The sequence below is a fragment of the Primulina huaijiensis genome, chromosome 3, assembly GCF_012295235.1.
Source record: "Primulina huaijiensis isolate GDHJ02 chromosome 3, ASM1229523v2, whole genome shotgun sequence".
Lineage (NCBI taxonomy): Eukaryota > Viridiplantae > Streptophyta > Magnoliopsida > Lamiales > Gesneriaceae > Primulina > Primulina huaijiensis.
The window spans coordinates 5,840,702-5,863,112 of record NC_133308.1 but is presented as its reverse complement, the minus strand read 5'-3'; the positions used below and the strand labels follow the sequence as shown (position 1 = coordinate 5,863,112).

Below are 22,411 nucleotides of genomic sequence, written 5' to 3'. Positions count from 1 at the left end.
TGAATTTGAACATTTTTATTTTGAAAAGTTATGTGGGCCTGGAAATTCAGATTCAATGTTCATATGTGTGAGGGGATAATATTATGTTGGTATATGAACTATAAGCACATGCATGAAATAAAGTAGGTCTCTTATGAGACGGTGTCACGAATTTTTATCTGTGAGACGGGTCAATCTTACCGATATTCACAATAAAAAGTAATATTCTTAGCATAAAAAATAATACTTGTTCATGGATGACCCAAATAAGAGATCTGTCTCACAAAATACGATCCGTGAGATCGTTTCATATAAATTTTTGCCTATGAACTAAGATACTTTAAACACAGTCTATTAATAATGTAATATAAAAAATAAATACATTCACATAAAACATATTTTGTTGAGTTCATCTAGTATATATAATATAAAAAAAACAAAATAAATGATTGAAGTTTTCATTTTCCCCCGTATAAAAATTTGTAAAACAAATTTAGTACAAAAAATCGTTGAGTGCTGTAATAAATAATAATGATATGAAGCTAAAACAATAATCTTTGTTAAAATAAATAAATAAATTTCCCTTGGCGAAATCAGAGTACACTAATTATTGTACTTGTACTTGGAGAAGAAGAATTCAAACCAGTGATATATTATTGATTCTGACAATGACGAGATAGTGTAATAATATTGGGGAGATAAGTCAATATTAGCATTAGACAAAGAAAAAAGTGTTGTGGTTTGATTTGTACGATGGGACTGAGTCGTTGATGGCCAATCAATCACACTTTGCTTTCACTTTTGGACTCAAAACTCAACCAAATTACTTTGTTACTAAGGAATCTCGTCAACTCCATCGTTTTTACCACTTTCCCTTCTTGCTTCTAGACTTGTCTATATATAAATTTCATATCACATATATTTAAATTAATAATTATTAATACATGTTATTCGTGTGCCAAATAGCTAGTACGTATTTTAATAAGAGCAAAGTTTGCAGTCAAATTATTCGAAACAGACGACTGTGACCATAATTTTTCAGTATATATACCACACATATAAGAATAAATACTCCTCTCTTGGTCCTATGGATCGGGTAGCACCAATGTATATTGTCTATAATTTTGTATAGTAATATCAAACTAATTTCTTTTATAAATGATCCAAACGGTACTTCAAGAAAAAATAATTTAGCTTTCTGATAATTGGAAGGTGGGAGAAAATGATGAGTTCGTGGTACATAAAATTTATCATTGATTTGGTCGTTTAAGAATTTGCTTTTGGACTTTATCCAAAAATATTTCAATAAAAAATAATTTCGTTTTTGGACAAATGGAAGGTGAGAGAAAATGACGAGTTTGTGGTACATAAAATTTATTCTTGATTTTGGTTGTTTTGTATAATGGAAATCGTATCTTTATAATGATATGATATTGTTCACTTTGGGGCTAAGCTCTCATGGATTTGTTTTTGGACTTTGCCAAAAAAATTACGTACCAATGAAGATATCTTTCATCTTATAAACTCTTGATTTTCGTTAAAATGATGAGTTTGTGGTACATAAAATTTATTCTTAATTTCATCGTTTTTTTTTGTATAATGGAAATTACATATCTCTATAATTATATGATATTGTGCATTTTGGGTCTAAGCTCTCATGAATTTGCTTTTGAACTTTACGCAAAAAATATTTCAAGAAAAAATAATTTAGTTTTTAGACAATTGTAAGGTGAGAGAAAATGATGAGTTTGTGGTAAGGAAATGTATTCTTAATTTTTGTCGTTTTTGTTATATAATGGAATTCAAATTTTTTCACAATGATATGATATTTTTCACTTTGAGCCTAAGCACTCATTAATTTATTTTTAAACTTTACTCAAAAGACCTCGTATGATATCTTCCATTTTATAAACTCATCACCTTCCTTGTGTATTCCATTGTGGACTTCGGTTAAATTCCCAACAGTTTTGAAAGTTTTGAAATGATTTTTATTAGTTATCCTCCAAATGATTTATCACGAAGTTGAATTATTGTGCAGTCAATAAATATAATTATTCCGTGAATAATAAGCTTATCTAGTCTACATAAGTGGAATAAAAGAAAACAAATATATTATATATATTATACAAATTACTAGACTAAATATTTATTCTAAACTCAAATATATCACAAATTCAAGTAAAACAAAATAGGATTTTCCACTTCAAGAAAAGGAGAAACTCGATTCTAGCCTTAGGGTTGTTCAAATTGGCAGTGCCCAATTGCAGCATCGAATTTTCCAAAAAAAGTTTAGTTATAGCTTTTGTTTTCTACCTCTGCCGATGGCAAATCACTTTTTTGATCATAAGTAGTGAATAATGACCTAAATTTAGAAACATTTTCTTTTGAACAAATTCGTGCAAAAAGGGATTAGATGAGATAAAACTGATTGATTAACTGAATTATTGAATTGGTGGTTATATATTCTTTTCATCTTTTCATCAGTGGACATTTAGATTCAAATGTATTTTTGCCTAATTATGAAAGTTTCCTCTTCTTGATATAATTTTGACTGTTGGGTGAACTCTATTTTATTATATATAGTTAGTCACTAAGGCATACACGTTATGTGTGTAACATAATACATGAATATTATTTAACGTTACATAATACATCAAATAGTTGAGATATATATAGTTGGTCTTATATGTCGCAAAGCTGGTATTGCATAAGTTTTTAAAATTACATAGCTTTATCGATACATTTTTTTAAAAAAAAATAATAAAAAACTGGACAGAACTTAGATAAATAAACTCTATCGCCACTGTCTGGTTTATTGCTAATTCATGCAAACAATTAAGAATGAAATGAATTATTATCATTACATATATAATATTACTGTGGACAGTAAACCTTAAAATTATGTTAGTTTGTTGGTTCTTTAGACCGGATAACAAGTGCACCAGGAATTTCATCACCATGATGATCGATGACGATGATCTCGAGATCGTGACCGTTCGACGTTTCGACGTCCATTGAATTCTCTTGTGCTTTATTAAGTTCCTTGATGGTGTTCAAATCATGTATCTTGGCTTCTTGAGGTTGAATCTGCTGCTTCCTATTCTTGTACACCATGTACAATATCATCTGCATGATTCCAAACGAAAACCCTAGAATGTTTGGTGCCTGTCACATGTAATTTAGATGAAAATAATTAATATATTATTTTAAATTTAATTTATTAATTATATTTGAACTTACAGCAATATAGTAATCTTTGATCAAGAGACCGTAGAAGAACCACATGACGGCGCAAAGTGTGAGGAAGAAAGAAAGTGAAAATGGCATGAATTCCACGCTTTTGGTTCTTATCACTTGCCTCTGCATGGAAATTAAATTTATATATGGTTATTTTATTTTTTTTTGAAAATTATGCATGAACTCGTCGAGAATTGACGTACGTACCATGATGCTTAGAGGAGCAGCAAAAACGCTGACAGAGAAGGCAGCACATATCCAACCCACGATTCGGACTCGATTATCCCCGTTTGAAAGAAGACTCGTGCCTCCAATGATTAATCCGAGTGACATGAAATTAATCAAGAGGAGCTGTTTGCAGGCGAACACCTTAACAAATGATTTCTCATGTTAAATGGATCAAGATATGAATTCTACACACAAGTTTCTGCGTAGTACCTTGGATTCTTTTGTTGCATAAATCATGAAGATTGTTAGATAAAAAATTTCGAAAACACATCCGATACTGTTGATCGTAATGAGAATGAGTACATTTTGCTTCAGGTAAGCGTAGTATAGATACAAAGTGGCACTGAATAACGCCACTGAATAAGGGAATGATTGGAATCCCTCTGTGGATTTCTTCTTCCATATTCTGTAAAATGTTGGGCTGCAAAAACAAATTCAAATCACAAAAAAAAAAAAATAAATAAATAAATAAAAAATGGAAAGATCGAGATCGAATTAAAATACTTACGCCGGCGACAAATAAACCAAGAACGACACAATATTGCCTTCAAGGAAAACAATATAAAAGTCAGTATCAATTTCTCAAAAAATTAAAGAAATATCACATTAGTTTCAGGAAGGAAGGGATAATATATACCAAGAATGCCAAAAGCACAGGCCAAGTGATGAGCCGATGAAATGGCCATTCTTGACTCAGTGAAGTTCTTGGTTTTCAAGTCTGGCTTGGCTTAAGGATTGATGATTTGGGTGAAGATTATATAGCTAGCAATGGAAGAGTGTTTCCAAGTATTACGTGTATTTGGACACAAAATGAGAATGAACCAATGCATTGGTTTTTATTGTTTAATTAGGAAACTTGCACTTCAATAAGAGAACTAACGTTGTGGGGAAAAAAATCGTTTAATTAATTGGTTATAATTAAATGAAATAATTTCATATTTTAACACAATATTTGATAGAGCCAGCTGAGATTTAGCTCAAATCTTGAACAGAAAGTTGAAGAATTTTGTGGTTGTTTTGCTTGTGTTTAATCGTTAACTTTACAGAAACTACGAATATTAATATTAATGGATTATCGAGTAAAATAATTTGATATTCGATTAAATATTTCAAATATGTAATGAGACGATATTAAATATATATGCTCACGTTTGGGGACCTTGGACGCATTCGATCAGTTAAGGTTTGTTTATTTCTTTGAACTGACTCCACATTTTACATCCACGCCTTTCTTTTGCGTTTAATATGGCTTTTCTTCATGCAATCAATTAAAATCCCATTTCCAAATCTAAATTCTAACGGACAGTTCAATTTGCTTCCAATTTTTTTTAGAGTTAGTTTCTTGTGAGAGAGTCTCATGAATTTTTATCTATGAGACGGGTCTACCCTACCGATATTCACAATAAAAAGTAATAATTTTAGCATAAAAAGTAATACTTTTTAATGGATGACCCAAATAATAGATTCGACTAATGAAATTGATCTATAAGATCGTCTCACGTGACTTTTTGTGTTTTTTTATTGGTACATGGTCTAAAAAACACAATATTTTTTGTACGAACACGTAGCCACAACCTTTGGTTCACATTGGTCAAACTTTTTGTCTAATGCAATAGCCTTTAAACCATGCTGATTAGGTAACCATACTTGACAAACTCTTTGCGATATGTTTGCTAGAGAAAGTGTTGGTAAGTAAGGGCGGAGCCACCTTATGTCCTACTTGGGTTGTAGTCCGGATGAACCTTTCTATTTTCAACTTTTTTATTTTGATGTTTGTTAGTTGTCTCACATCGGTTGGATAAAATACTTGGTACTTGCATATATGGGCTTGGACTATCCTCCCTCCTTGCGCTAGCTTTTGAGGTTGAGTTAGGTCCAAGTTCCAATCTTAACATGGTATCAAAGCTCGGGATCCACCGTTATGTGTTGTACCACCCGTTCTGCCCATAGTTGGTTCCATTACAAACTTCACGATCCAGATGCTCATTCCTGGGAGTGAGAGGCGTGCGTTAGTTGTCCCACAACGGTTGGATAAAATACCTGAGACTCGCGTCTATGAGCTTGGACAATCCTCCCTCTTGAGCCAGCTTTTGGGGTTGAGTTAGGTCCAAGTTCCAATCTTAGCATGGTATCCTAGCCCGGGTTCCACCGTTATGTGTTGTACCACCCGTTCTGCCCATAGTTGGGCCATTTACAAACTTCACGCTCCAGATGCCAATTCCTGGGCGTGAGAGGGGAGTGTTAGTTGTCCCACATCGGTTGGATAAAATACTTGGTACTTGCATATATGGGCTTGGACAATCCTTCCTCCTTGAGCTAGCTTTTGAGGTTGAGTTAGGTCCAAGTTCCAATCTTAACATGGTATCAAAGCTCGGGTTCCACCGTTATGTGTTGTACCACCCGTTCTGCCCATAGTTGGGTCATTTACAAACTTCACGCTCCAGATGCCCATTCCTGGGCGTGAGAGGGGTGTGTTAGTTGTCCCACATCGGTTGGATAAAATACCTGAGACTTGCGTATATGAGCTTGGACAATCCTCCCTCTTGAGCTAGCTTTTGGGGTTGAGTTAGGTCTAAGTTCCAATCTTAATAATGTTTTGGTCCAAAGTTGTATTTAGCTTGCGTAGCTCAAATGGAAAAATAAATACGAACAATTAAAATTTTTGTATTTAGCCGATGTAGGCAAGTAAAAAAGGAAGAGAGAGCCCAAAAAAATTAAGATTTTATACCAAAAAATTTAATTGTTATGAAGTTAATTGACATGTATTATTTTTAAAAAAGCCCGGATAGTATTGGATTTCTGGCTCCGCCATGATTTGTAGGGAAATCATACTCCTGACTATTGGTCAAGCGCTCATATATTCCACCAATTCGATATGAAGACATAATATTCGTTTTGTAAAAGTTCGAATTTTTTTTTATTAAATAGGTTGTTGCTGGATGTAACATTTGACGATTTTTTTGAATGATTACATCAATAATGTCCATGGAAGGCGCCTCAGATATTTTTAGCAAGAAACGTGGAAATTTGGGGAAACAAATTAATGATCCATCCATACAATCTACGTACAGCTGTATTAATAACTAATTTGATTATTACGAACTCAGTTATATAATCATTAGTCTCCCACGAACCTATTTCGAAGCAGCAAAATCAGATTAATATTATTTATTACAATGATTCTTGATCAGGAAATTAAATTAATTATTTAAGAAGCAGTCCACAAAAATGGATCATTCTTACAACAAATCACGTGCTCTCTCAATTATCATTAACTTATGTTACGGGGAATTAGGTTAGAAAAATAAGATATGTTTTAGGGAATTAAACCAAAATATAAGATCCATGCAAAAATTTATCATGAGTCACATTTCATAAAATTTTATTTGAGAATTCTAGTTGACAATTGAAGTTGTGGAAGATTTAAGGGAAAGTGTTAGTTATTTTATGTTATTTATAAAATCTGAGGTGGAAAAAAATATTTTTATATGTTCAATTCTTGAAGAATAATGTTAATGCATGTCTTGAATTTTATTATATAATATTTATTATTTTCGGAAGAACATTTTGGGCCTTTAAGCTCATTAGTTTTCGTCGATGTAGGTAAAGAAGACTAGGTGGCGCTGACTGGAAATGACGACGGACTAGATGTGGGGAACATTTGATCCGAGCCATTCTATTTCTGCTTATGATCGTTATTTATTGGATTTAAGTATTTATGTGTTGACTTTTAACATTTATACCTTGTTAGTATTTTCGGAGGTTGAAGATTATTTTTGACATTTAATAAAATATAATTTGGACGAAATTTGTTTGTGTTTTGTTTTGCTTTTTTTTTTTTTTTTTTTTTTTTTTTTTTTTTTTTTTTTNTTGGGACGTTTAATAAACATACAAAAATGCATTGTGGAAGAATCGAAAGTTTTTAGTTGGGAAATGAAAGTAAAATATAATAAAAATAAAAAATATAAATAATCTTTCTTCTTTTTGTTGCTGTAAACAATCCAAATAATCAAGATACACAATGAGACATATTGGTGACAATTATTTTCATTACATGGATGCATATTAATGAATGTTTATATGTTTAAGGATAATAATTAATGAACGTGCAAATTAATTAAATGCATAAGTATCTGAATAACATGTAGTTTGATAAAGTAATCTAGACGATTTAATTAATTGTGAATGTCATGAGTGTTGTGGACGAGAGAGAATGAATAACAACCAATTATGGGAATTTTTGTTTGGTAATAGTGTAGGCAATGAGATTGCTTTAATTACTTGATTTGGATACATATTTCTTACAAGTGGAGTACATGGTGTACCCATTGTATTTTATCCGATTAGAGCAGTTTGCAAACTATTGCATTAGTCCCCACGAGCTGATCATACAAGCATATCATTATATAATTTGTCATCACCATCTCATCCATGAGCTCTGCTGAACATGAAGCTGTTCTGAATCATTTTCGAAGATCCGCAAACCAAGCGGCTCATGAGTTGACTACTCACACCTTCTATACCGATCGAAAAAAACTTGGTGTTTTTTAATATGGTCTTTAGATTCATTGTTGAAATATTTAGTGCTATTAATGATTTCCTACATTGGAAAAGAAAGATGGATCAAAGAACTTTATAAGGAGATGTGTGACAAAATAGTTAAATTTGGTTGATGGAAAGGATGGAGGGAAATTGCCAAATTTGGATAGCTTGATTGATATTTAATTACCAAAAGATATGCACATGCATCAGAATATGCAGTTAATTTTTATTATTATTTTTTGAAAATTAAAAATAACAATAATAATATCTCAAAGTACACTTGTAACATTTAAAACTGACATGAAAAAATGTTTAAATCGTGAAATAAAAAAAACATAACATCGATCGTTTGGTTTTTTAAAACAATCATCGGCATAAAAAAAAACAACTGCTTGCTTATTCTTGGTGTCATGAGTAATCCTCTTATTCATCTGCTCCAATGATAGATGTCAAATTGGTCCTAACCATTGCCAAACAGAAATACTCGCGAGATTTGCGAAACATCTTGGAGCTAGCGGGGATAACCTCGAAAACGGCTCCCGGTTTCGTGACGAAGTCAGCCCCAGATCCCTTTAAATGAAAAGTAACGTCCGTCAGGTTGTTCTACGTACCCTTTAGGATTATTTCTCTCTTATCACAATTCGAACCCCAATCCACCCTTTGTTTTCTTCAGATTCTTGAACCCTGAGAAGTACTTTTCCAGCTGAGTTTTTAGTTTATCAAATGCTGGCGAGATGATTCTTTAATAATATATGGTACCACTTACCAGAGTCGATTGTGCACCCACCTGCGCGGGCATTGTTCTTTAGTTCGAACTTCGAACGCTTGTTTTGTTCAAGATGATGCCCTGCATTTCTACGTAATAACTTGTACCGATCTCGACTTTAGAGAATGTAGTAGTTTTATCATTCTGGGACTTTATTACACTGCTGCCAAATCTTAGATATGTTCTAGGCATGTTTTTTTGATAGAGGAGGAAAACAATAGGAGAATTTCCCGTCGCTTTGAGCTATGATTTGGCTCACAAAGGATTGGTGCCTCCAGCCTAATCCCATTATTCCTGAAATCTTCTTGTTTGGTTGGATATTTCCCATATGAATTTCGTTGTACAAACCGCATCCAAACGCCAAGTTTTGGATTATAGTGTCGGCAGAAAAGTCAAATAAAGAGGCTGAAGAATAATTGGTTGAAAAAAAAAAACGTGGTCGGCTGAATTGCAACGCGTTTTTAACGCGTATTCACACTGACAGGGGCTCTATAAATAGAGCTCCATTCCTTCATTTCAAATCATCCCTTCTTCGAGTTTTCTCTCATCTTATAATATTCTATAATATTTGTGAGGTGTTTGTTCTCCTGTATTAAGAGAGTGTGCGTTCTCTTTGGAAACACAGTGAGTGAGTTGTACACCACAAAATATTATAGTGGAAATTCTTTTCATCTTGCCCGTGGTTTTTACCATAATAATTTTTAGGGGTTTTCCACGTAAATCTCGGTGTCCAGTTTATTCTTTATTTTCGGGTTTTATTATCTCGAATTAGCGCAAGTGAGACCAACAAGTGGTATCATAGCCTTGGTTTAAAATTTCTTAAAATTTTGAGTATGCTCTGTGGTTGCAGCCTAGACTGATCTTCCACATCAGAAAAGATTTTTTGAGATTTTTTATTTAAGGCGGGATTATTTTGTCCAGTCTACTAAAATTGTTGTAGACATAATGGCGGACAGGTACGAGATAGCAAAGTTCAACGGAAGCAATTTTATGCTGTGGAAAATAAAGATACAATCATTTTTAAGAAAGGAGAATTGCTTGGCGGCTATTGGAGATAGACCGGTGGAGATTACAGATGATGGAAAGTGGAATGAGATGAATGACAACGCTGTTGCCAATCTACACTTGGTTATAGCAGACGAAGTATTGTCAAGTATCTCTGAGATAAAAACAGCCAAAGTTATCTGGGATACTCTGACAAAGATGTACGAGGTCAAGTCGCTACACAACATGATTTTCCTAAAGAGAAGGCTTTATACTCTTCGGATGGCGGAATCTTCATCGATGACCGACCATATCAACACACTAAATACTCTATTTGCCTAACTCACTTCCATGGGGCATAAAATAGGGGAAAATAAACGTGCGGAGCTTCTACTTCAAAATCTACCAGATTCATATGATCAACTTATCATCAACATTACCAACAATATTCTTATGGGCTTTCTAAGATTCGATGATGTCTTAACTGCGGTTCTCGGAGAAGAAAGTCGGCGCAAGAATAAGGAAGATAGGTTGATAACCTCGAAGCATGCAGAGGCTTTACCGATGATAAGAGGAAGATTTATGGACCGTGACTCCTGTGGGAGCCAAAGACAAGGTAGATCAAAGTCGAGAAGTAAGAAGAAAAATATTTATTGCTTTAAATGTGGCGGTAAAGGGCACTTCAAGAAAGAGTGTACGAGTATCGATAAAAGTTCTCAAGGAAATGTGGCCAGTACTTCAGGCAGTGGTGAAATATTATTCAGCGAAGCAGCAACAGTTGCAGAAGACAGACAAAAATTTTGTGACACATGGATTATGGATTCAGGAGCGACGTGGCACATGACGTCTCGGAGAGAATGGTTTGACCATTATGAACCAGTCTCAGGAGGATCTGTATTCATGGGAAATGATCATGCCTTGGAAATCGTTGGGGTCGGTACTATCAAAATTAAAATATTTGATGACACCATTCGCATCATACAGGAGGTACGATATGTGAAAGGACTGACGAAAAATCTTTTGTCCTTGGGGCAATTGGATGACATCGGGTGCAAAACTCGTATCGAGAATGAGATCATTAAAATTGTGAAGGGCGCGCTTGTGGTTATGAAGGCGGAAAAAGTTGCTGCAAATCTGTATGTACTTTTGGGAGAAACACACAAGGAGGCAGAACTAGCTGTTGCATCAAATGGTTCAGTAGAACAATTAACAGTGTTATGGCATAGAAAGCTCGGGCATATGTGTGGGGCCCTTAGCTCCTAATCGTTATTACAATGCAATTTGATTAGGGTTAATTAATTACAGCGGAAAACGAGTTTAAAATTTCTTTACAATGAGCCCAAAATATGCTATTTGAATACTAAAAATAGTATTTCATCTCACATCATAAAACATGCCCACACATAATTAAAACAACTCATACAACAACAAATCATATCCTCGGGACATACCCCGGTATATATAGATACATAACATATATACTGGGAAAGACCACGAAACCTCAACTCAAACTGTGACTCCCTCCAGAAGTACCATCTCCGGTCTCCTGATATCCTGGAGTACCTGTCATTGTCCACATACAAAGACAACAACAGCCCCGTCTGGGGTGAGCAAAGCTCAGTCTGAAGCAACCACAATATATACCACAGATATCTAAACAATGATATATGATATGCAATGCATGTATGTCGTGGAGGTATCAGGTCAAATGCCCATCCACTGAGCACATGTCAGAGTCAATCGAATCGCTATCAAATCAATGCTCGAGCTGGCACACCGACCTCAATCAGGGATAATCATATGATAGCGTCGACAAAGCGCCATCAAATCCCAAATCTCAATCAATCATCGGGGCCACAAATGACTATGTTTTAAGGGTCATGTAATACCAAACATAACATTGTGTTCACAAACCCCAGAATCAAATCAAATCATATCAGGGTATCCAAGGATCATAGCTCAACGTGCATGTCATGTATGTCACATCAACTCAACAAATAAGGCATATAGACATGTATCTCAATCCAATCAATCAAACATATATCATATAATACAGATACTTGTCGTATGTTACCCGGTCGCAACATACCTTATCTCTTGTTATAGCGTACTTTAATCAACTTGGTAGAAGGAGAACTCTACTCTACACAATCCAAACAAGGTATAATTTATAATATGATTTACAAAATATCTGAACATCTCATTTAATATATATCAATTTATTAGTTCCCCTTCTCGCAACTCAACATGTGATAGGAGAAAATACAAGAAACTGTTAATTAAAACTATTTAGCTAATCTCTTCATTAATTGGCATGGGAGTGTACATACATACATACATACATACACATATATACATACATACACACATACATACACCTTTCTCAAATAACTTATAGTAACTCAACAACTGCAATTTCTCAACTAGTACTTCAAATTTTAATATTTAACGAAATTCCTTGGTCGGCTTCTCCATGCTTTCGCTCGCTCCCCTGTACTTTCGTGTCTCTTCTCTGAAATCACCTCACCACCTTTAATCTCTTTTGTTTGGATTATTTTACACGTATATGACTTGGGTTGTGTAAGGAACAAATTGAAATCATCCTCCAATCAACAATAAGCACGTACAGGAAAATGACATTGCAACCATATCAATCCTCATTTTGTTTTTTATTTACAATATTGCCCTTAAATTTAAATGGACTATTTTTAAATTTAATTGACAATTCATTGTTATTTTTATTTTTGTTGTTAAACAAAATTGATATATACCAATTTAAAATTTAATAGACTATTGCAAATCTATTTCTAAATAAAATTATATTATGAGTTGATTTACGACTCATAATGTAAGTAATTAACGGTAATCAGATCATGGGGTCTCACATTTCTCCCCAACTTAAAAGATTTTGTCCTCGAAATCTCAAACATCTCTATATACATAACATTGGCAAACATATAATTATATGTCACCAGTTATAGTACATATCAAAACTAAAATCAGTAAATGGATCACTATACATCGAATACAATGGAACAGATGACATAGAATCAAATAAATGCGGATATGAATCTCGCATTTTGCTCTCCAACTCCCACGTCGACTCTTCCACACCATGCCGTGTCCATTGTACTCGAACTAAGGGGATCGATTTATTTCGCAATACTTTCTCCTTCCGATCCATAATGCAAACAGGTTGTTCAACATAGGAAAGAGAAGGATCAAGTTCAACCTCATCAGGTGCAAGTACATGTGATGGATCTGGTTCATACTTTCTCAACATAGAAACATGAAACACATCATGAATGGCAGATAAAGCTAGTGGTAATGCCAACCGATAAGCAAGATCCCCAACTCGATCAAGGATCTCGTATGGACCAACATATCGAGGAGATAACTTCCCTCGCATGCCAAATCGAACGGTGCCTCGGAAAGGAGATATTTTCAAAAACACTTTGTCACCTTTCTGGAATTCCAAGGGTCGTCTTCGTTTATTCGCATAACTCGTTTGACGATCCTGAGCGGCTTTCATCCGTTGTCGAATCAACTGAACCTTATCATTCATTTCCTGTATCATTTCAGGTCCAGTTAATTGTCTTTCACCAATTTCATCCCAGAATAACGGTGACCTACATCTTCTCCCGTATAAGGCTTCAAACGGTGCCATACCAATACTCGTTTGAAAGCTATTATTATAAGAAAATTCAACCAATGGTAAGGCATCTTGCCATCCAATTCTGAAGTCCATCACAACCGCACGTAACATATCTTCTAACGTTTGAATCGTACGCTCAGTTTGGCCATCAGTTTGAGGATGATAAGCAGTACTCATAGCCAAACGCGTACCCATCGCTTCCTGAAAACTACCCCAGAATTTAGAAGCAAACCTGGGATCACGATCAGATACAATTGAGACTAGCACACCGTGCAGTCTCACAACATTCTCAATGTATAAACGGGCCATTCTCTTATAAGGATAAGTCCGTTCATACGGAATGAAATGGACAGATTTCGAAAGCCGATCAATAATAACCCAAATAACATCACAGCCCTTGGGCGAACGAGGTAAATGAGTCACAAAATCCATAGCAATATGTTCCCAATTCCACTTTGGGATTTCAAGACTATGGAGTAATCCTCCAGGTTTCATTCTCTCGGCTTTCACTTGCTGGCAGACAAGACATTTCAAAATAAACTCAGCAATGTCCTTCTTCATACGTCTCCACCAAAATTGGGGTCTCAATGTCAAATACATCTTTCGACCTCCAGGGTGAATACTGTATTTGCTACAATGTGCTTCTCGAAGAAGGGCAGATTTCAAATCAAAATTATCAGGAACTACCAGCCGACCATTAAGTCGTAAAGAACCATCAGAAGAAATCTGAAATCCAGACTGATGTCCTGTAGATACAAGTTCTTTCGACTTTTGGATCTGAGCATCGCTTCGTTGGGCCTTTCGTATTTTCGATATCAAGTTCGGCTCAATTTGCAATGCTGAGACAGTGACAGAATTCCAATTCGAGTGAAACGTCCAACCAGAAGTACATATATCCTCGTGTACTTTGGCGACACAAACAGATGCTAACACAGAATCATGAACTTTCCGACTAAGGGCATCCGCAGTAACATTTACCGATCCCGGGTGATATTGAATCTCACAATCAAAGTCCTTCAAGAGATCCATCCATCTGCGTTGCCTCATATTCAAATCAGATTGAGAAAAGAGATATTTCAGACTCTTGTGATCTGAATAAATAACAAACTTTTCTCCATACAAATAATGGCGCCAAATCTTCAGAGCAAATACAATGGCAGCCAATTCAAGATCATGAACAGGATAACGAGTTTCATGAGATTTCAATTGACGAGACGTATAAGCAATCACTTTGCCATGTTGCATCAGAACACAGCCCAAACCTTTACCAGACGCATCTGTACACACCACAAATCCTCCGGTACCTGAAGGAATAGTAAGCACAGGTGCTGTGGTCAATCTCGTCTTCAATTCAAGAAAACTAGCTTCAAATTCATCTGACCAAATGAATCGTTGATTCTTCTGTGTCAGTTGAGTAATAGGTTTAGCTATTTTCGAAAATCCTTCAATAAAACGACGATAATAACCAGCCAAACCCATGAAGCTACGAATCTCAGGAACATTCGTAGGTCTCGGCCAATTCAATACATCTTCAACCTTAGCAGGATCAACAGATATGCCATGTCTCGAAATGACATGGCCTAAAAATACTACTTTGTCCATCCAGAATTCGCATTTGGACAATTTAGCATATAAATGTCCATTACGAAGAGTTTGGAGTACCAGTCTCAGATGTGCAGCATGCTCCTTTTTCGATTTCGAATACACGAGAATATCATCGATAAAAACAATAACGAATCGGACAAGATAATCTCGAAATACACGATTCATTAGGTCCATGAAGACATCAGGAGCATTCGTGAGACCGAAAGGCATAACCGAGAACTCATAGTGGCCATACCTGGTACGAAAAGCAGTCTTAGGCACATCTTCGTCTCGAACTCGTACTTGATGATACCCAGAACGAAGATCAATCTTAGAGTATACCGAAGTACCCTGAAGCTGATCAAATAAATCATCAATACGAGGAAGTGGGTACTTGTTTTTCACAGTAGCCCGATTCAATTGCCTATAATCGATACACATTCGCATAATACCATCTTTCTTTCGAACAAATAAAACTGGAGCTCCCCAAGGTGATACACTTTGTCGAATATATCCCTTATCGAGAAGATCCTGTAATTGTTCTTTCAATTCTTTCAATTCCAATGGTGCCATGCGATAAGGAGCTTTAGATATAGGTGCAGTCCACGACACAAGATCAATACTAAACTCAACTTCTCGATGAGGAGGAAAATCAGGAATCTCATCGGGAAATACATCCGGGAATTCTTTCGCAACAGGAATATCAGATAAAGATGGCTCCTTCTTCGAAATATCAATAGCGTAGATAAGATAACCCTCATCTCCGCTAAACAAAAGTCGAGACATTTCCAACGAGGATACCAATGGAATTTTGGCTTGGGAACCCTTGCCATAAAAATTCCACTTGGGTCCATCAACAGGTCGAAATCGAACCACTCCATGAAAACAATCAACAGTAGCTCGATTTGTCGTCAAGATATCCATGCCAACAATACAATCAAAGTCGTGCATTGGGAGGACAATCAAATTCAAGAACATCACATTATCCTCATATATCAATACACAATTATGCACAACTTGCTCAGACAAAATAATCTTCCCTGCTGGCGTGGCTATCGACAAAGTATCGTACAACGGGGTACACTCAATATCGTGAGATGCAACAAATGCATGAGATATGAATGAATGAGATGCTCCTGTATCAAATAAAACACGTGCAGGATAATCGCAAAGCGTGCAAATACCTGCAATCACACCACCAGGAGCTTCTTTCGCCTGATCCTCGGTCATAGCATACACTCGAACTTGAGGAGGGACTTGGGCACTCTGACCACTCGGTCCTCGATATCGTGGAACATTCGACTGCTGAAAAGAGGGAACAGGAACAGTAGGTCTCATCATACTGGGGCCACCTCTAAATCCTGGCTGGGGTTGGGCAGAAGTCGTACCCCTATTCGGACATACACGAGAGAAATGGCCTTCCTGTCCACAATGATAACAAGTACCAAACATACCTCGACACTGCTCGATAGTATGTTTGCCTCCACAGTAACTACAATAAGGAGCAATCACGGGACTCCCTCTCTGGGATCCACTCGAACTCGAAGAAGACGAAGAAACAGAACCAGTCTTCTTGAACTTCTTACCCCTTGGACGCAATGCAGGCTGCTGAGCTGACACTGGTGGTGGAGGAGTATACTGTGGACCTCCTCTCCTAAGTCCAGCCTCGGCTGCCTTGGCTCGTTCAACTGCCTCTGCGTAGCTGGTAGGCAATCCAGAAACAACAAAAGTATATAAAGCAGGATGTAAACCATTTACAAACCTGTTATATTTTGCCCTCGCATTCCCGGCTACGTGAGGTGCATACTTCAACAGAGTAGAAAATTTTGAAGCATATTCCGCAACAGTCATCGTTCCCTGCTGCAGACTATTGAATTCATTCTCTTGGGCAGTATAATAAGAAGGAGGGGAATACTGCTCCAAAAACTGGGCCTTGAAGACATCCCATGTGACTTCAATCCCGGCCTCTTTCAGTCCAATCTCAGCGGCTTCCCACCAAGATTTTGCTCGGTCTTTCAGTTGATACAAAGCAAGTTTCAGTCTCCGAGCCTTGGAATATTCAACGATATTAAACAAGTGCTCGATATCTTTCAACCAGGCCTCTGCTCTTTCTGCACTCTCAGTGCCAAAGAACCTCGGTGGTTTCAAATCCTGGAATCGAGCCATTACTACATCCATGGACAACCCTTCAAATTGTCCAACTATTCTCTCAGTACTGCTACTCGCAGTTTCATTTGTGGGATCCATCTACAAATCAAAAGATGAATATCACATTTCATATCAATTTCACATCATCACCATCTCATATCATCAATCTCATCAGATACTTACTCAAATCAAATCAAGTAAGAGCAAGTAATACAAATAATTCAAACACAAACGTACAATTCATTTGTGCCTATTCAAGTGTACACAAGACTCAATCGAGCATTCCCAGCTATGCTCTGATACCACTCCGTGTGGGGCCCTTAGCTCCTAATCGTTATTACAATGCAATTTGATTAGGGTTAATTAATTACAGCGGAAAACGAGTTTAAATTTTCTTTACAATGAGCCCAAAATATGTTATTTGAATACTAAAAATAGTATTTCATCTCACATCATAAAACATGCCCACACATAATCAAAACAACTCATACAACAAAAAATCATATCCTCGGGACATACCCGGTATATAGATACATATATATACTGGGAAAACATAAACCTCAGCTCAAACTGTGACTCCCTCCAGAAGTACCATCTCCGGTCTCCTGATATCCTGGAGTACCTGTCATTGTCCACATACAAAGACAACAACAGCCCCATCTGGGGTGAGCAAAGCTCAGTCTGAAGCAACCACAATATATACCACAGATATCTAAACAATGATATATGATATGCAATGCATGTATGTCGTGGAGGTATCAGGTCAAATGCCCATCCACTGAGCACATGTCAGAGTCAATCGAATCGCTATCAAATCAATGCTCGAGCTGGCACACCGACCTCAATCAGGGATAATCATATGATAGCGTCGACAAAGCGCCATCAAATCCCAAATCTCAATCAATCATCGGGGCCACAAATGACTATGTTTTAAGGGTCATGTAATACCAAACATAACATTGTGTTCACAAACCCCAGAATCAAATCAAATCATATCAGGGTATCCAAGGATCATAGCTCAACGTGCATGTCATGTATGTCACATCAACTCAACAAATAAGGCATATAGACATGTATCTCAATCCAATCAATCAAACATATATCATATAATACAGATACTTGTCGTATGTTACCCGGTCGCAACATACCTTATCTCTTGTTATAGCGTACTTTAATCAACTTGGTAGAAGGAGAACTCTACTCTACACAATCCAAACAAGGTATAATTTATAATATGATTTACAAAATATCTGAACATCTCATTTAATATATATCAATTTATTAGTTCCCCTTCTCGCAACTCAACATGTGATAGGAGAAAATACAAGAAACTGTTAATTAAAACTATTTAGCTAATCTCTTCATTAATTGGCATGGGAGTGTACATACATACATACATACATACACATATATACATACATACACACATACATACACCTTTCTCAAATAACTTATAGTAACTCAACAACTGCAATTTCTCAACTAGTACTTCAAATTTTAATATTTAACGAAATTCCTTGGTCGGCTTCTCCATGCTTTCGCTCGCTCCCCTGTACTTTCGTGTCTCTTCTCTGAAATCACCTCACCGCCTTTAATCTCTTTTGTTTGGATTATTTTACACGTATATGACTTGGGTTGTGTAAGGAACAAATTGAAATCATCCTCCAATCAACAATAAGCACGTACAGGAAAATGACATTGCAACCATATCAATCCTCATTTTGTTTTTTATTTACAATATTGCCCTTAAATTTAAATGGACTATTTTTAAATTTAATTGACAATTCATTGTTATTTTTATTTTTGTTGTTAAACAAAATTGATATATACCAATTTAAAATTTAATAGACTATTGCAAATCTATTTCTAAATAAAATTATATTATGAGTTGATTTACGACTCATAATGTAAGTAATTAACGGTAATCAGATCATGGGGTCTCACATATGTCAGAACGGGGGTTGAAAATTCTCTCAGAACGGAAGCTGCTGCCGGGACTCACAAAAGTGTCACTACCCTTTTGTGAGCATTGTGTTACCAGTAAACAACACAGATTAAAGTTTGGCACTTCTACTGTCAGGAGCAAAAGCATATTGGAGCTGATTCATTCGGATGTTTGGCAAGCACCGGTTGTATCCCTAGGAGGAGCGAGATACTTTGTCTCGTTCATTGATGATTTCTCTAGGAGATGTTGGGTGTATCCAATCAAGAAGAAATCAGATGCTTTCCAGATCTTCAAAGATTTTAAAGCGCGGGTTGAACTTGATTTAGAAAAGAAAATCAAGTGTTTGAGAACTGACAATGGAGGAGAATATAACAGTGACGAGTTTGATGCATATTGTCAACATGAAGGCATCAAAAGACAGTTCACAGCGACTTACACACCTCAACAGAATGGAGTGGCGGAGCGGATGAACAGAACCTTGTTGGACAGAACAAGAGCTATGTTGAGGACTGCAGGTCTAGAAAAGTCATTTTGGGCAGAAGCAGTCAGAAGCGCTTGTTATATTATCTCAAATTCCGCACGTGGGACCAACATATAGTAGTTTCATCGGTATCTGATCTGAAGTAGAAAGTTTCCTTAGCCTAGTATTCCCCGTCTGTAGGATCCATATCCGCACAAGGTACATGGTACTGAAAAGTCTAATTTAACGGTCCGTCGACTAATGGGCGAAATGAAGAGGAATTTTGTCTGGGAAATGTTTTGGTGTCTGCTTGAAATATTTTTTGCAGCCATCACATTAAGAGACCACTGCCTGTGTCCATATCCTAGTACTCTTTATATGATGACATAGACCAAATTTTAAAGTGTGACTCACCGACTGCAATTCGATATGAGGCAGCACGATAGAGATGGATTACTGGTTAAGTAATTTTCACGTACATGATTCGGATTCTTTATTCATGAGAAAGAAGATTAGGTTGGAAGAATGACGATTCTTCGGAACGGATGGATCATTCTTATTGCTAGTCTATTGGAGTTTCCAAGAAAATTGTTGAGAATGAGAGTATCAAGTTGTTGACAATATAGAGGGAAATCAATGGTAAGTGTTTTTGCCATTGGTAATCAAAGTCTTTTAGATTGAATTATAACTTCATTCCTAATTTAAATCTACCGTTTCTTTTTCCTTTCGTAATTGAACCATAAGTTTATATTCAAAACGAAACTTAATTTTCATGATAAAAAAGTAAAAAATAACAAAACATAATATTTTTTTTCTTTTTTCCTCAAAGACATGATATTTTTGTTGGTCTTATCATGTCTGAGAGATATTTACAAAATAGTAGTTCTTTTGTGAGACGATCTTACGTATTTTTATTCGTGAGACGAGTCAATCATATTCATATTTATAATAAAAAATAATCTTTTGACTTTAAAAATAATATTTTTTTATGATTGACTCAAATAAAATATCAGTATAATAAAATTTGAGTTCTTGGAAGACTTCTACATAATGATATAGGGTTGTTTTCTTCATGTGTGTGCATATCACTTGATGGCATACATTTACTTGCAGTAAATAGGAGATATTAAGAATAAGAATCGATTTGACAAAAATTCTTTATTGAGAACTTAAATTTCAGGAATGATGCGAAAAGGAGAGCACAAGGACAAGAGGGGAAAATATTCAAATTCAGTTTCTTATCAAGTTTCTGAATGGTTATGGATAAATGGCAAATTATGTTAACATGTAGAGGTAATTGCAAGGAATGAGACAGAACAAAAATCCCCACGTCTTCATATAATTTTAAGATTAAATGATTGTAACAGAAACACAACTACTCTATGGAAGAAAATGAATGTATCTGACCCTCGTGAGTCGTGATCCTTTCAACTTAATAAAAACAAAATAAACTAATGAAGAAATATGAATGCATCTGAAACTGTGAAGTTTTTTCAGGCTTACTAAAAACAAGAAAAAACATTTTACATGCTACACACCAACATAGAAGAGTCGCAACTGTGTGGCTTGGATCCTTCATGTTTCCTCTTCAATTCAACTCGACAGATGCATGTCGCACTGCAAACCTGACCGATCCAAACTATAAAAAATGACGATGGATCAAAAGAATCACTTGGAAAATAATTCGAGAAAGAATAGGCAATTTATCTCAAACCATTTGAAAAACTTAATTTCTGTTGAGCTATCATCGATCATTCTCCCCACTTGTTATTACACGTGTGTTGTATGAACCACAGTGGGAGCACTTGTGCCCAAGTATGTGGAAAATTGTCTTGCTGGAGTTGTTACAATCGTTGCATAGTACTGAAACCTGCAGAGTAAAATTATTTTCATTAACGATTTATTTGAACTCACTTCACAGCCCAAATATGTGGAAGCTTGCTTGCTGGTGTTATTACAATCGTTGCATGGTACTGAAACCTGCAGAGTAAAATTATTTTCATAAACGATTAATTTGAACTTACTTCATAGCGGTATTCTTCAGGCATTACAGTAGCCTCAATCTGTAAAAAGAAAGAAAGAAGAAAAGAAAAAGGTGATTCTGGCATTGGAAGAATATAATCATCTTTTGCACGTTCATAATTAAAGTCTCGATGACCTGACTTGACAAGCACAAGTTATTTCAAAATGCTTAGTGAGTGGAAACGATCTCACTTGATAAGATTCTTGTCAATATTGGTAGAAGTACTGAGATGCTCCACTTATCTTGCGTTGGTTTAATCACGATGGAAGAAAGATTGACTAGTAGGATTGCAAAGTGTGATAGTAAATGGCATAGGATATGAAATGATTTTTGCGTTTTACTCCAGTAACGAGTTACTTTTGACACATCTGGGGGATAAAATTTGTTAGGTGAGTTATTATTTAATGGGGTGGGACCCACATTAAATTAAATAATAATAATAACGTATCCCACATCGGATTGTTTTAAAAACTGAAAGAAAGAATTAGTTATAAATAAAGCTCAATTCCTTCAGTTATTGTATCCCAAAATCAAAAGCTTTTTAGCTTTGATAAAAAGAGAGTGCATAGAAAAAAAGAGTGTATTTTTTTCTTGAGTGCGGGAATTCTCTTTGTGTGAGTTAGAGAAATTATTTTCTCGGTATACTCGGGTTGGGAGTGTGAGAAATATTGAGTGTATTGGTGTATACACTTGTTGTAATATTTCTCCTGTTATAAAAGTTGCAGTGCTCCGTGGACGTAGCCAATATTGGGTGAACCACGTAAATCTTTGTGTTCTTGTTGGTTATTTTATTCCGCAATTTTTTGGGTACTATTATCATCGTGGTTGGCATCGCTTCGGGGGTGTAATTTCCCCAACAA

General features: G+C 35.8%; 2 protein-coding genes and 1 pseudogene across 6 annotated transcripts in view; all 3 read right to left on the bottom strand.

Moving 5' to 3' along the window:
* Positions 1 to 2,655: 2,655 nt before the first annotated feature.
* LOC140972143 (bidirectional sugar transporter NEC1-like) lies at positions 2,656 to 4,227 on the bottom strand. Of its 3 annotated transcripts, none has more exons than XM_073434613.1 (6): positions 4,082 to 4,227; positions 3,953 to 3,989; positions 3,748 to 3,865; positions 3,424 to 3,585; positions 3,220 to 3,339; positions 2,656 to 3,144 (listed from the first exon to the last, which is right to left on the bottom strand). In XM_073434613.1, exons 1-6 carry the CDS (start codon positions 4,128 to 4,130, stop codon positions 2,884 to 2,886), a joined length of 747 nt encoding a protein of 248 aa, XP_073290714.1. In that variant the 5' UTR covers positions 4,131 to 4,227; the 3' UTR covers positions 2,656 to 2,883. The 3 variants fall into 3 exon arrangements, with proteins under 3 accessions (XP_073290714.1, XP_073290713.1, XP_073290712.1); XM_073434612.1 differs by having other exon boundaries at positions 3,424 to 3,567; positions 3,655 to 3,865; positions 4,082 to 4,226; XM_073434611.1 differs by having other exon boundaries at positions 3,655 to 3,865; positions 4,082 to 4,223.
* A 4,182-nt stretch (positions 4,228 to 8,409) lies between these two features.
* LOC140972086 (uncharacterized) lies at positions 8,410 to 16,759 on the bottom strand (annotated as a pseudogene).
* A 4,177-nt stretch (positions 16,760 to 20,936) lies between these two features.
* Positions 20,937 to 22,411, bottom strand: part of LOC140973350 (E3 ubiquitin-protein ligase MIEL1-like) — a 7,022-nt gene continuing 5,547 nt past the window's right edge. The window contains exons 11-13 of one of the 3 annotated variants that reach the window (XM_073436069.1): positions 21,553 to 21,591; positions 21,243 to 21,398; positions 20,937 to 21,167 (exon numbers count right to left, since the gene is read on the bottom strand). In XM_073436069.1, coding sequence (XP_073292170.1) covers positions 21,273 to 21,398; positions 21,553 to 21,591 — 165 coding nt within the window. In that variant the 3' untranslated portion in view covers positions 20,937 to 21,167; positions 21,243 to 21,272. Of the gene's footprint in view, positions 21,168 to 21,225; positions 21,399 to 21,552; positions 21,592 to 22,411 lie in introns of those variants that run through there. The other 2 variants (XM_073436072.1, XM_073436068.1) reach the window with 2 other exon arrangements.